General features: G+C 37.2%; 1 protein-coding gene across 1 annotated transcript in view; it reads right to left on the bottom strand.

The window, feature by feature from the left end:
* Positions 1 to 14705, bottom strand: part of TRHDE (thyrotropin releasing hormone degrading enzyme) — a 213510-nt gene that overhangs the window by 90458 nt on the left and 108347 nt on the right. Inside the window, exon 7 of the mRNA XM_034063129.1 lies at positions 591 to 656. Within this exon, the coding sequence (XP_033919020.1) occupies positions 591 to 656 (66 nt within the window). The remainder of the gene's footprint in view (positions 1 to 590; positions 657 to 14705) is intronic.

The following is a 14705-nucleotide window of genomic DNA, read 5'->3' as shown; positions in this document are numbered from 1 at the left end:
TTCTTTTCATACAGAAATGCTACCTCTTTAAACTTCATTTAAAAGGCAGAGTGAGTTTTCAAAGCACCGTTAAGGCAGAGAGCACTCCATGCTTATCCAAGGCAAAAATAAAGCTCGAAGATTTTGCTATGGGGGGAAGGGAAAGCAAAAATATTTATCTGAAAAGCATCGTTAATTTTAGGGTTGTGTGTTTTCTAGCTAGCTTGACATCATGTTAGATCTTATTTGTTAGACCAGCATGCACATGTAATTGAAGGGAAGTAGCTCTTTCTTCAGCTAGCCCTTCATGCAGGTGTTACATGGATAAAATGGCTTTCATATGGCAATTTACACAAAACCATGTGCCACTTAACGCGCCATTACTTGATACACCCAGAAATATAGCTGAAACTAGGAGCACTGCAATGTGTGTTATATACTTAGCATCTTCCATCAAGTTTGTCTTCAGGAACCTGTTGGTGTCTCAGATGGTCCTGAAGTAAAGAAATATTTCCAAAAATAGATGCAAATAGAGTTTTAAAAGAAAAAAGAAAGAGCTAGAAACTGCTAGAAATGCACACCTACACAAAGACAGAAATGCCTTTACTTACTTGTAAGCCCATTTGAAACACAGAGTGACCCATAAAGTTAGCCAACATTCGAATTAGAGCTGCACCCTGTGAGAAATAACAGAAGGGGAAAAAAAAAGTTACTGTTTTTGCATGTCAATATTACACAACAATAACAATCTGAAATAGGCATTTCCATCCAACACTATCATCTTGGAAAACTGAGATTAATATGATCTTTATTTGTGCTGGAATGAAAGACAGAGAAGAAAATGCAAATACTTACAACAAAAAGTGAGCAAGTAGACTGATCTTGTTAATATCCTGACCCATATACTGAAAAAGGCACAGGTCATAAAACACACTCTCTGCTGCTGGAGCCTGGATGTGTCAGCTCCACAGCTGATTGCCCCCAGCCCTTCTGTGCACTCAGCAGTACTGCACAGTTTCAAATGAGGGAAGAAAATAATGTCCATGATGAATTCTACCACAGTGATTATTGATAGTATTTTTACTTTCATTATGCTCTTGCATATCAAGATTTAGTGATACTACTTTCCTTTGTAAAAGCCTTCCAGATCTGATGATTGGGAAGTGAATCAATTTTGTAAGAAGATGTGGATATACCTATTTGACTTATTAATAGTCAGCTTATTTCCCAGAATCCATGCAAAGAGGTTAAATACTTGTCTAACAACTTGTCTTTACCTACCTATGCCAGTACTTATCCCTTAGCCCCTTCAGGCAAAGTTGAGAAATCTAAAAGATTTCTTTTGTTTCACAGGTGATTCTGATTCCCCGTACCTACATCAAGAAATTAACAGGTACATACTAGAGTAACTTTTTTTAAGGCATCCCCTTTGTGTTTTCCCACTCCCTCTCAGAATCACAATTGCTGGTTTTCCCTTGTACAAGGGCTCTATTTCAAGCAGAGGTATCTTTGCAGATCTGATTTGATGACTTAGCTATAATATCCCACTTTGCAATCCAATTTCAAGACAACCTCCCTTCCAATCCCATTAATCAAGTGTTATACTTAGCACTGATCACTGCACAAGAGGAAGGGCCCTTTTGATTTAAAGTCAGTAAATCAAAGCCATAAGAAAACATGATGCTAGAACTCAACAACCTCATCTATAGATGTAGGTTAAGCAATTAGGCAAATGCTCAATCAGAAAATAAATAAACAAACAAATTAACATTTCACAGACTCAAACCCTCACATGTTCTAAAGCCAAAAGGGCTATTACAACAATGTAATTGGACTTCCTGCATTAATAAAGGTCAAACAGTAATTTAGGTGGCAAAAAATCTATTGCTTTCTCTTTACACAATAGCATCTCTTTTAGGAAGATTCAAGAACAGGAAAATGTTTCACAGCACTACATAACTTGTCACAACTAATATCTACTCACAGTGAAAATGTTCTCATTTTTACAAATTTGAATTTGTCTAGCTTCGGCTTTCAAAACAGCATTTTATGCCTTTTCCTGCTCCCTTGAAGTTCAGAGCAGTTTTGAAATTTAACCACTGTTCAATTTTTAGACCATTTTACCCATGTTCCACTCCTTTTTTGTATAGTGATTATTTCTGAAGTACTGAAGGGATTCCCTGAAATAACCAACATTTGAAATAATGATATAAACAAAAAGAATTCATAAATTACTAGTAAATTGTGAGAAAACACCACAAGTTCTTAACATAGGCAGCAGCAAGTAATACAGAGTTAGCAAAGTAACTGAAGCAACAACAAAAGAAATAAATCAGAAAAAAAAGTCATTTATTAAAGACATGTCTGTGGTTACATAAGAAGTGAACAGTAAATAAACCAAAAGATTATGTTTGCATTATTAACCCTATGCTATGTTTCCATGGTGGTACATATGGTATGGTGATACTGGGAGACCAGTCATGCCTGGAACTAACAGCAGCATAGAAAATAATCCCTACCAAAATAGATTATTACCTGAACAGACAATACCATAGGTCAGAAAGCGTTATTACCCTACTTTTACTGGAGGAACAGAGTAAGTAAAGTATTGAGATGCTTAAATAGATAAACAGGAGATAAACCTGTCTAAGAAGATAAACAGATTATTAAAATATCAATTAATGGATAAATCCTGTTTATCTTCTAAGTAACTTGGGCAGGGCAACCCAAAACATCTGTAGCAGAACAAAAAATAAATAACATATAAAAGGGATCAGCTTAAATCCTTAACAACAAAAAATTTTTCCACTCATCACACAACCCTTTTCTTGCTCACTTTTTAGTACTCCAGGGTCCCCTGTTTTTTTTCTCACAGTTTAGATTTCACATAGCAGCAATGGACATATATTTGTACAGGCACTTTACTGATTTCTTTGAGAAGTAAGCATGATATGATCTTGCCCATAGAGTTTTTTCTATCCTGAAACCAAGAACATTAGATACATTTAAAAAAACTCCTCATATATATATATACACATATATATGCACACACACACACATATATATATACAAAAATCCTCTCACAGGTGACATTTTACTACTCATTGGATGGAACTATGGCTCGCCTTTACACAACAACCAAAATAAAAAAGCAAGCAAAGACTGAATAGGAGATCCAAGGCACAAATCGTACAAATCTTTCAGGATTGATCCCTTTTCACAGCTGCTTTAGAAGTGCTTTCTACCAATTAATGATCTTCAGGAAACTCAGAAGTCCCACTTCCAGCTTGCAGAACAATATGCTTGTCCCAGTTCTGCCATCTTCTCCACACCTTCTTGATTTATTTGAGGAAGGAATTCTAAAGATAAAGGGAAAACCAGAAAGAGGAAAAAACTGCTGGGGGGAGAAGGGAGGAGAAACAGGAGCAAATGCAGCCCTTGGTGTGGAGGGAAAAGAGATGGGAGGAAAAAAAGGAAGAAACCACTCATTTCACCTTTCTTGAACTTTGAAAGCAGGCAAAACAGTAAGAAGAGCAAAAACAATCAATACACTCCCAGCTCTGGGAAGGAATGGGAAAGGCAGCAAACACTGGCATTCTGACTGGAGATAAAGAGAAATAGGTTTGCAAGAAGCAGGATAAAATGCAAGAGATATGCAGAATAACTGGCAAAAGGAGAGCAGCTTACTACAAAAGAAAGTACCAAATGGAATTTTCTTTAACAGGAAAAATAAAAATATTTACATATGTACCCAAAAATTTTGACTACTGTGTACAACACAGTACTGTAATATAGCCACAGAGAAGGGGATACATCTGACCCAGTGCAGTTATCTGTAGCATCTGTGGCTACAATTACATCAGTTGCTTAGACTTCCTTTACAGACAATGGCCAGCACCAGTCACTCCTGATTGCACTGAATCTCACCTTAAAGTAGACCTTCAAATAGATCAGGAGAACTGTAGCCTACAAGCACCCATCTCTTGTAATTCATCCTAAAAGCAGCCTTGGGTGAGTAGCTTATACATATATAATCTGCACTGCAGACATCTAAAGTGAGCTGAGATTTCAATGCATTGCCCAAAAAGGCCACACAAAGACTGATTCTCAACTCTGCTACAGAAGCTCTTTACTAGTAAGTAGTTCCCAAGAATTTCTGAATTGTGGAGTCAGAAAACTGGTGTGACAATATTTTTTTTGTATGTCAAACAATATACATCATAGCTTGGTTTATTCTACATGTCACACTTTCATTTAAGAAAACCAGAAAAGGTTCAAGAGAGAGCCCTGAAGAGAGAGCAGCATTTGCTAGTTGCAGGTAGCGTTCACCAAGCAGACAGCAAAGCAAAGTACTTGAAATAATGAACTGGTGAAGCAATTGCAGTGAAGGAGACAATATAAAAATCAGTAAGCCAGCACACAGGATTATACAGAAGCTAGGAGGCAAGGAGCCATGTGTAAAAGGATAGAAATGAGCTGGGAAGTCTTTTAGCATTATTTTTTTAAGGACCAAAAATTATGTCAGGATTCTAAAAATTACTCAGGAGAGAAAAATGTCACCAACATAAAAGAGAAACCATAAACTACAAATGACTCTTGCAAAGGTGAAATAATACAGTGTCCTGTAAATGCATTGGAGTCAGGGACAGAAGAGAGACCATAAAAGACTGACCTAGCATAACTCTTCTGTCCCCTTCACACTTAAAACTTGCCATTTTTTCCTAGAACATAAAATTCTTTCTCCTTTTTATTTCTGTGTTTGTGGGAATTGTTGATTTTAACTGTAGGATTGAAATTCATCTGACTGAGCAGATGCTTTCATTGCACCTATCTGATGCTTACTCAGTTGTATACAGCTGAGCCAGCTGCCTAGCCTCCTTTTAAAGCATTTTAGCTCATCCTGATTCATCTCATCCAAAAACATGCATCTAAAACAGAACACATGAATTTCAGCCTAAAAGTGCTTGTTTATCTTCACTGATGATGTAGGGAGGTTAAAGGATCAGTCAATTGCACTAGTCAATACAGTGAATATCCCAAGTGAGGTGACATGAATCCCCATGAAGATATTTTATCCTGCAACTCACAGAGCAACCTTAGAAAATGGGAAAACATAGTGCAAAAACACCTCCCTGAGTTCAGAGACAGCATCTTGCAGACTCCCCTAACCATTTATTCCATGTAACACCAAATACCAGTGTCGTGGGTTAAACCAAGTCCCCCAACTCCCGGAGAGTTAGGAAGGAGAATCCAAAGAATGTAGCCCCCACGGATTGAGATAAGAACGGTTTAATAGCTAAGGCATAACACAAAAGCCCTACTGCCATTTACTACTACAAATAATAATGATACAGCAAACAACAAGTGAAAAGAATACAACACCCCACCAGCCACCGACCCATAACTCACTCCACCCTGCCTGGCCGAGCACCTCGTGCTCCCTCCTCCATTTTCCTCTCCAGCCCTCTCCTTCCCAGTATCCATCCTGGGCATCACGTGCTATGGTATGGAATACCTCATTGCCTAGCCTGGGTCAGGTGTCCTGTCTCTCCTTCCTCCGGCCTCCCCTCCTCCACCTGGCTGGAAAAAAAACCTTGAACAAAAACACCCTCAAAACATGCTCAAACCATGACAACCAGTAATAATAATTATGCAGACCTCAATATATCTCCACTGAATGTCTACCTTCCCATCCTTGCTTAGCAATGAAAGCTGTTTATTTCGATTTAGTTCATAATGATCACTTCTGTGACATAAAATATAAAACCAGGAAGTATCCTGATATGAAAAACACCACCATGCTATCTAAGGTGTAAATGAGGAGTGAGGTGCTTAGGAGAGGAGCATTGGACAATCAACAAAAAATACGTGAGTTTCTAAAAGAAATATAATAATTTAGAAGGTCCATTTTCCACAAAACCTCTACCCATTCATTTTTCTGCCTCTTTTCTCATTTAAAAATAACAATAAAAAAATAATAAAAAACACCCCCACCAACACTGATTACAGGTGATTTATTAACATTCTTCTATTGTGCAGCAGTGAGTGCAGTCAAAATCAGGCTTCATTAATATGTAATAGCACTGCTTGTTTTTAAATACAATGGGACACAGATAGGAGGCCTACAGTTATTTTTCTGTATGCTGGTATCCCTGCAATTTAAGATTATGGTTCCTTTCTCTCTAGCTAACGGAAATGTGAGTTACTCAGTCCTTTACTTCAATTACCCTATATTTCATTCATATTATAATTAGAGCTTTTATTATCAATAATAACTTCTGATTGATTAAATAACTTGATATATATAACTTGATATATAACTAGATTGATTAAAACAAGGCTCAGACCACAACAGGCACTCACAAAGTTACCATTCTTTCACAAAGAGCTCCTGATTTAAAATGAGAATCAATATACAAAAGTTGACGGCCACTAATATATACCCGATACATACCAATATTCTTTTTATTTAATGAATCAGTCACATTGCCCACACATTAAACATTCCCTCCTTAAACTATTTACCCTGAACTACAGGCAAGGTGCCTTGTCAAAGACTTTTTCTAAACCCTGTGTCTAATGACTCCCTGCAAGAACTCCAGCTGGTTAGTGAGTCAGAATCTCCCTTTGCAGCATGCATGTCCAGGCAAGATCAACATATTTATCCATGTGCTGTTATCTTACTCTTTATTTGCCATGGAGATACCCACCTTGATGGAGAAGGACACCAAAGTCATCAGCCTATAGCTCCCAGGACTTCCCATGGAGGCCCTTCTGCACATTAATTACCCCAGCAATTCTTGGGCATAATTGCCATTTGTGAGGAAAGTCTACATCTCACTGCCAGAAGTTCTGCAGCTCTACACATGGTTATCTTCAAAAGGTGCAGGTGGATGCCACCCACATCTGCAGACTTCCTAACTACTAATCCAGCTCCTTTAGTTGGTGTTTTCATATACCTATCTCCAACTGATCGTTCCTGCAAGCTATCTGTTACAAAGAATAACATGAGCATGGGAATCAACCCATTCTTCAACAGGAAAGTCCGATACAAATAATTAATTGTACTTCTCTGATATATCCTTAAGAATCTGAGTCTCCCTTTTACACTTTGGCCATGACATGGCCCCTTACTTATCACCAAGTAAGCTAGAGCCATACTTGCTGTATATACACATCCAAGTCAGGCACGAACTACCGTAACAGAAACATTTAAGATCACACAAAAACTGCCAAATTTTGGCTAATATGTTTTGAGTAATGGTTGAAATGTATCTTTTCTTCTTGAAATATGCTGAAGAAAGATTTTTTAAAACTGCAAGTGTAATAAAAGCAGCATACAGGTTGGGTTTTTTCCTAAAAATAGTGGAACATATTTTTACAGTACTCTGTCAAATAAAAGCCTAAGAGTATCAACAATCAAATGGGATCTTAGGTAAATTAGTATAATTTCATTTCAGCCCAAAGTTGCTGAATTAATACATTATTCTTTATTTCTCAAAATCTTAGATAATTCTGTGATTTTAAGTGCATTTTAAACATTAGAAGAGCATATTACCAAGCAGTCGTACAAAGAATGCACATTTGCGCATTATGCCACTAGTCAAAAAGTAATATCCAAGTCACGTTTTCCAACACAATCATTCTTTGTTGGTACTAAGCAACCACAGCTGGATGCCCCATGAAATTTAGCTTATTGGGAAAAAAACAGCATGAATTAAAGTGAAAGAACAATGTACATCAAACATGTAGAAAAAATGTGACATTTAAAAAAGAACTCTTACATAAAATTCTAAAACTAAAATGAAATCTGTTGAATCCTGGAGAAATTTTATATGAAAAATATGTTTTGACTAAGTCATATCTGCAGAACTTGCTCAAATGTAGATACAGAATAGTCTATAGATATGTAAATGAATTATTTAAAAACTTGGTCAACTGAGATGCTGTGTTACAATACACAGTGCACTAGTAGTTCACTGAATTAAGTGTATGTTACCCTCTGCATGTTAAAGAAGAAGACCAAGAAATGGGAGAAATCTGGCTGTAATGTCTGTTAAGCAGCTGGAATGACCTTAAGCAAAACAAAGGACATCCCTCAGTTGTCCTGTAATAAATGAAAAATGGACAACCACTTTCAAATCCAGGTGTTGCATTTAAATTGTGCTTCCTTAAGCAAACAGATTGACCATACACTTGTTTTTTTTCCTAAAGAGAAGTCCAACCATTCTGCAAGTTCCCACTCAGAAGATCATGCTGAGATGTATTTTACCTTCCCACCTTTGTCATCTGAACTGTCTTTCCTGGTATGCAGCCTTATGCTGATAATTGTGGAACAAGAGTGGCCTGTTTATACCATCAGTTATAACATGTTACTGTGGCAGGCTCCTGAAAAACTTCTTCTAAAGTACTTCTATTGAGTTGTAAGAGCAGAGATAATTGCAAAGCCTTCTCTGGAATTCTTCCACTGCCTCTATGCAGAATATTTCATCTCTAGGAACTGTAGAAGTACTCACTGAGAAATTATTTTCAGGGAATTAATTAGACTGTATCATGAGTCACCAGCACTAAATCCCCCTCTCATTTTCAGAAATTGAGCACCATAATACACCAGCTTAGCTATTTCTTGTAGTCTCCAATGGCACCTCCAAACACTACAAGAAAAATGAAGCTTAATACATGTGAATTTGATGAGTGTGAATGTTTCCTTATTTGATTAGGTTAACAGAACTCATTTGTTTAAATGAGTAAACATGTGCCTATGATTTCTTCCTTGCGGCATAAATGTAAAATGCTCAAACAAATTCCTAGAGGCTTTCCCTTTGGAAAACCCACATAAAAGCTGAAAGAAGAAGTAAGGAAGAAGATAGATATATGCAGACTATGCTGCACAGTAGTACAAAATGTGACAATATGTGCGTTATCCTTAAGCATGCAAGCAACCCAACTTAAATACTAGAGCTTACACACATAAAATCAAACAACTATGTACTTGGCTAAATTTGGATCTGAGTAGTTTCCCTGAACTTGGAAATTGTTAAAAACTAAGGGATTGCATTCATTAAAATGAGCTCAAAATAACTATTCCTACTTGATTTTGACAGTGCAGACTATTAAATAAGAAAAAAGAAATAAAAAATCAGTCATTTAATTTGTCTTCTTTACATTCTAAAGTAATACAGAATTTCCTGTTGATATTTGCTTATCGAGCACTGCACACCCACAGGTTAACATGTTACTAATACTCAGCAATAAAACTGGGATATATTTTAATAAACAAATTTTAAAACTTTACTTAGTGTGTAGAAGAGCTAGTATTTTTAAAATCAGCATCTATGCCTATAAACCTGTAATGTACTGTGCTAAATCATCAAAGATGTATAAAGGCACCTTATGTTGTTGTTGTAGATTGTAAGGCCATTTATCTGATGCCAAAACACCACTGAAAAAGTAACATTATATTCAAGGAGCGATTTTCACTGGGAAATCATAATCATTTTCTGTTCTGACAAACACAGCTGTTCTAGGACTGGATAATACCAAAATGGTCAGATGGTAAGATGAGCTTTGGAGAATTGTCTTAGACATAAATTCTGTTGCAAATTTTAGGACCATGACACAAAGAATAAAATCTGGGGGTAAATGACCATAACTAATCATGTTCTTCAGGGGGATATTGTCATATTATTTTCCTTGAATAATAAAATGTTATCAGCTACCTAGACAAAATGCTATTGGAACGCCATTTACAACAGAAGTATTATTTAGCCTCAACACAAAAATCTTTTTTTTCATGTTTTGACACCATTGACAAGGACAAAAGCATGTAATACTTTTTCCATAACTCTTTGCATGAAGAAATCTTCAAGGATGGACAAACACAAGAAGTTGGTGACATTATTTACACAGAGAGGCCATCATCATTTATTAAGTACTGAATCATAGAATCATACAATAGGGTTGGAAAAGACTTTAAGATCATCTAGTTCCAACCCCCTGCCATGAGCACCTCACACTAAACCGTATCACCCAAGGCTCTGTTCAACCTGGTCTTTAACACTACCAGGGATGGAGCATTCAGCACTTCTTTCGGCAACCTGTTTCAGTGTCTCACCACCCTCACAGTAATAAATCAGTACAACTTAAAATCCATTATATTAAGAATCTCTTCTAATAAAACTGGCTCCACAAATCTGTGTTTTCCATTAGGAGCAATGGACAAAGATTTTTCCTTTTATGATCAGTACTTACAGAAGTGTTTACACAGTCACAGTTACTTCACCATTTTACCAACCAGCTCCACACACAATCCAAAGCCAAATTAAGTAAAATAAAACTCAGAATTTGTGGAGATTCTCCACTGATGACTACCTTGGTGATCAGTATGATCTGATAGCTATCTCTTAATACAGCCTCTGTGCTCTCTAATGATGCAGTGTAGCACTGGGGCTTTTTTTTAATTTTATGCCATAATAAATCAAAGATTTTAAAAGTCTATGTCTCAACACAATTTATCTTTACCAACCACACATTTAACCTCATCAAAGATTGAAGTCAGGTCTGTTTGACCAGCTTTGTTTCCACAAAGGTTGAATATTAATATTACTTTTTTTTTTAGTTCACTAAATACAGCATAAGAATCTCAATCCATTTGCCCAAGTCTGATTTGCAGCTAACAATAAATAAAAATACCATTCTACTTTCTCTCTTTTATTTCCTCTTTTAAGCTTCAGAAATTATCTACTGCTTAAACATACCTTTATAAAACAACAACAAAACAGCATGGCAGAGGTTGTTCCAGAGAGTTCCCTCTTGAATAGTGGTCTTGCAGGCTCATACTTTGATACAAATATTGATCATAATTTTATGTCATTTTTGTTCTTTTTACTCTATTTCATTATCTCCACTTAATTTCCTATTTCTAATTCTTGCAACTTGTTCCAAGTTACTTCTTTAACACTTAAAATTATTGCTCTTGTTTTACTGATTTGAAATCAGCTGTGTGCCAGCAAATGCCTTGCCTTCACTTGGGCATTGTTTGGTTTTGGATTCCTTCAGGGAAAAAACAGCCTGTAAAGGCTTACAAAGGTACTTCCTGCTTTGCCCTTTGCTAAAAATTATCATTAAAAAGTAAAACCAGAGAAGCAGAAAGGTGAGTGCACTTCAGGAACTCTGGTGCTGATACTCCCGTGTACATCCACCTTTATCAAAACTTTATTTTAAGTCATGGAAACACCTAAGACACAGATGCACTATTCTATTCCTGCTACTCCCTGATGGAGAAAGACGTATGCAAAATAACAGCAGAGGAGAGTGTCTTGAGCTACCTTTGCCACTTCTGCTTTGGTTTTGCTCTAGTCGTTGGGACCTCCCGTTTGCCACTGCCTTTCAACGGCGAACAGGCGGAAGACAGCCCTGTACCACAACAGGTTGCATCTTCCCAGTTGCTCTACCCTGACTGAGCAATCTAGTCTAAAAAGCTTTTCTTTAAAATAAAATTAACATTTGTGCTCCATTTTTATTATTTCCAACCAAACCCACATACAGTTCTCCTCAGTATGGGGAATGCTCCTGAGGTACATTAGGTGTGTAGCTCTTTATATACTACACACAATGGTTTCTATGTTTCTTCTTCAGAAAATACTATCTTGAGTCAGGATAGTGCTTCAGATGCCTTAAGATTTTAAATATCTTGAAGCACCTGCCTAATTTTACATAATAGCACCCACTGGATAGAGTGGGAAAGCCTGCATACTTTAAGTCAAGAACTCTTGGGGCTGCTCAGAACTTGTACCTAAAGGTTTCACTAACTCTGACTTTCAACAGCTTTCATAATGGAAGCAGTAATGACCCACAACCTTTTCATCTAAACAGAAAGAAATTATTTTTACTACAAGATACTTCCCCTGTTACAATGCATTACAAACAAATGGCTCCTGAAAGCACCTTCTGCAATCTGGGCGCTGACCTGCTGCACTTGCAAGTCATGGAACAGAAACCAGCATCATAAAATGCTCACCCAGGATTTGATGGCATTCACAGGCAACATCACAGCTAAATTAGTCAGGGAAAACAGAGCTCTCCCTTTACACTATGGTGAGTCGATTGTAAAGCTACCTGTATTGTATTGTAAGACTTTTAACTAGCTGGATACCATCTTATGTTATTGATTTAGTTAAGTGAATAATTAAAAATAAAACCTGTTTTGCTATGGTTTACTATTTATAGGTATTTGTCTAGAATTTCTTTCATTATTAATGAGCTGCTCTCACTTTTTCTGTGGTCACTTCATAGAAGCACACTGTCACAAATTAATTGCACTCACAAACTGAGCGGCTTTCACTCTGATACTAATCCTGGTTTTACTGGGAAGAATACATGCCTTGGGGTTTTTGTTTCATTCTGTTATTACAGTGCCAATATCCTTCCCGGTGCCTGAAGAACAGAAGTAAAAAGAACCAGGTTCATAGAGAGATTTTCCAGAGAGTGCAGTTATCCCTCCTGTACTTCCATAGTCTTGTAGAACATGTTATGCTGTAAATTTTCAGAGAACTATACTCAAAACGGTAAGCAAGCCACTACTTTCAATTTCTTGTGTTCTCCTTTGCCAGAACTGTTACTGCAACATACAGGGAAGCTGAGCATTTTCTTTGTGCAAATTTTTAGTTGAAGAGATTTCCTAACACAGAACATTGCCTCTGAGGGGACGCAGGAAGCATGGTCTCTCATTATTGTTATTAGAAATATATTTTCCTTCCATCACTTAACACAGAAAGCAAGGAAAAGCATTTTCAAAGAAGTGGCATATAGTTAAGAAGGAAAAAGAAATTGCACATACATGTTTAGGAAATAATGAATTGCCTGCATTACAAAGCCAGGGCCAGTGACTGATCTCACTGCTGAGGTTAACTTTGCTTCAGGGAAGAAAAGAAGGGATATTCTAAACTATCCCAGTCATCCTCTTCCTTGTTTTGATTACTGTTTGTCACTTGCCAAGACATATTCTACTGGGGGTACTTTTATAGTTACACTCCATCATGCTGGTCCTGCTTGCTGTGATTGCTGCCAGAATCTTCAACCAGCACACTTCAAAGCATGCAGCAGGCTGACTGAAATGACTTCAGATATTATCTGGCTCTCTACAGTGTCCTTGGTGCCCTTTCATGCCTTCTCTTATCTGGCTGTGCCTGCTCATCTAGGACCATGACTCCTTTAGCTCTGTCTGGGATCTCTCTCCCTCACGCTGTTCTGGATCTGGCTGCTCCCTTTGAGATGCAGCTGTCTTGTTTCTCCATTTTATTACTGCCAGTTGTTCCTCACTGATTGTTCCTTCTCAAGTTATTCTTGCTGCACTCTCTCCTCCTCTGTTGATGCAGCTCTTGAGGACTGTGACTCCTGCTGTCAGTTATTTCTGGTGTAGAAAGCTGTCATGCTTTTTGCTTTAACAATTCTCAGATCCACTCTTGTGTTCAGTAGGCTATATTTCCTACTGCACTTGGGATATAACCACTTTTCCCATCATCGTGGGAGGACACTCTCTCACTTCCAGCTGCAATAGGAAGACCTACCCCTTCTGATGTAAACTGAGAGACTTGAATCCTCTACCACTACTGTTTATTAACAAATTATCACAACTTATTTTTCTCTATATATTTGTGACCCTAGTGTAGGATAAAACATTCCTATCTAAAGAATGCCTACCTAGTATGATGCTTTTGAAAGAGGCAAACATTACCCTCAACAGCTTACATGGAAAAACATTGTGTGCTGCTGGGCTGTAGTATCTGTTTCACTCTGCTTGTGGGACTACCTGAATGCCATTCTTCAGAGGTTTATGTCATGAGATTTCTTAACATGTGCAACCACCGAGGACAAGAAAGTGGAAATGAAAAATATATTCAGCTCCAAGGCATTTAAATAGCATAGTTTCAATGATCATCTCTGAAGTGTATAGAAAAAGGCGTATCTTGAAAATGACAGCTGAGTGCCTAGCAGAGATGGGCACTTTAATGGTGTCTAATTGATTTATGCCACAGTGATGACAGTAAAGACAATGAAATGACAATGACATTCTATGACTGTCATTTCAGTGAATAAAAATTAGATGGGAGAAAGTTTCTTGATTTCAATATCGTGTAGAGAACTGTGAAGAGAGAAAAGAGATCACAGCGACAGTCCAAGGTCCTAGGGAGCACAAGATGGACATATAAAGAAGAAAAAAATAAATAAAAGAGAATGAAATAAAACCATATAAAAATGTAGGCAAAAGATACTGCACATGGTCCTAGACTGTTCAAACACAAGCTGGTTTTTTAAGACAGTGGCAAAGTCATCACTGATGGTCCTGATCCAAAGTTTATACTAAAGTCAACAGAAAAATATCCTGAGAACTTAATAGTTGACAGAAATTTACAAAATCAATCAGCAAACAAAAAGCCATCCCAGAAACACTGACAACAACATCCCTCTAGCAGGTCTCATTGTGTAAGGAGGACTTCGAAGCACACGCCTGATCAGCTAAAAGCCTTCAGTATAATTTTACAGTTTGGATTTTATTGACATACGATTCAACACAGTATTTATACTTGCAGCCACGAGGGAACTAGAAGGATAGGCAAATGTTCTAGCTATCTAATAAATAAGCTTATTTCCCTAGTTGATTTTAAGTGCACACCATGCATGCATGCCTACAAGGCTACATAGGAATGAAACAATGTAAGACCTAC

This window comes from Melopsittacus undulatus, chromosome 5 (genome assembly GCF_012275295.1).
Source record: "Melopsittacus undulatus isolate bMelUnd1 chromosome 5, bMelUnd1.mat.Z, whole genome shotgun sequence".
Classification (NCBI taxonomy): Eukaryota; Metazoa; Chordata; class Aves; order Psittaciformes; family Psittaculidae; genus Melopsittacus; species Melopsittacus undulatus.
The sequence above is the reverse complement of the archived record's forward strand: the minus strand, read 5'-3'. Positions and strand labels throughout refer to the sequence as shown.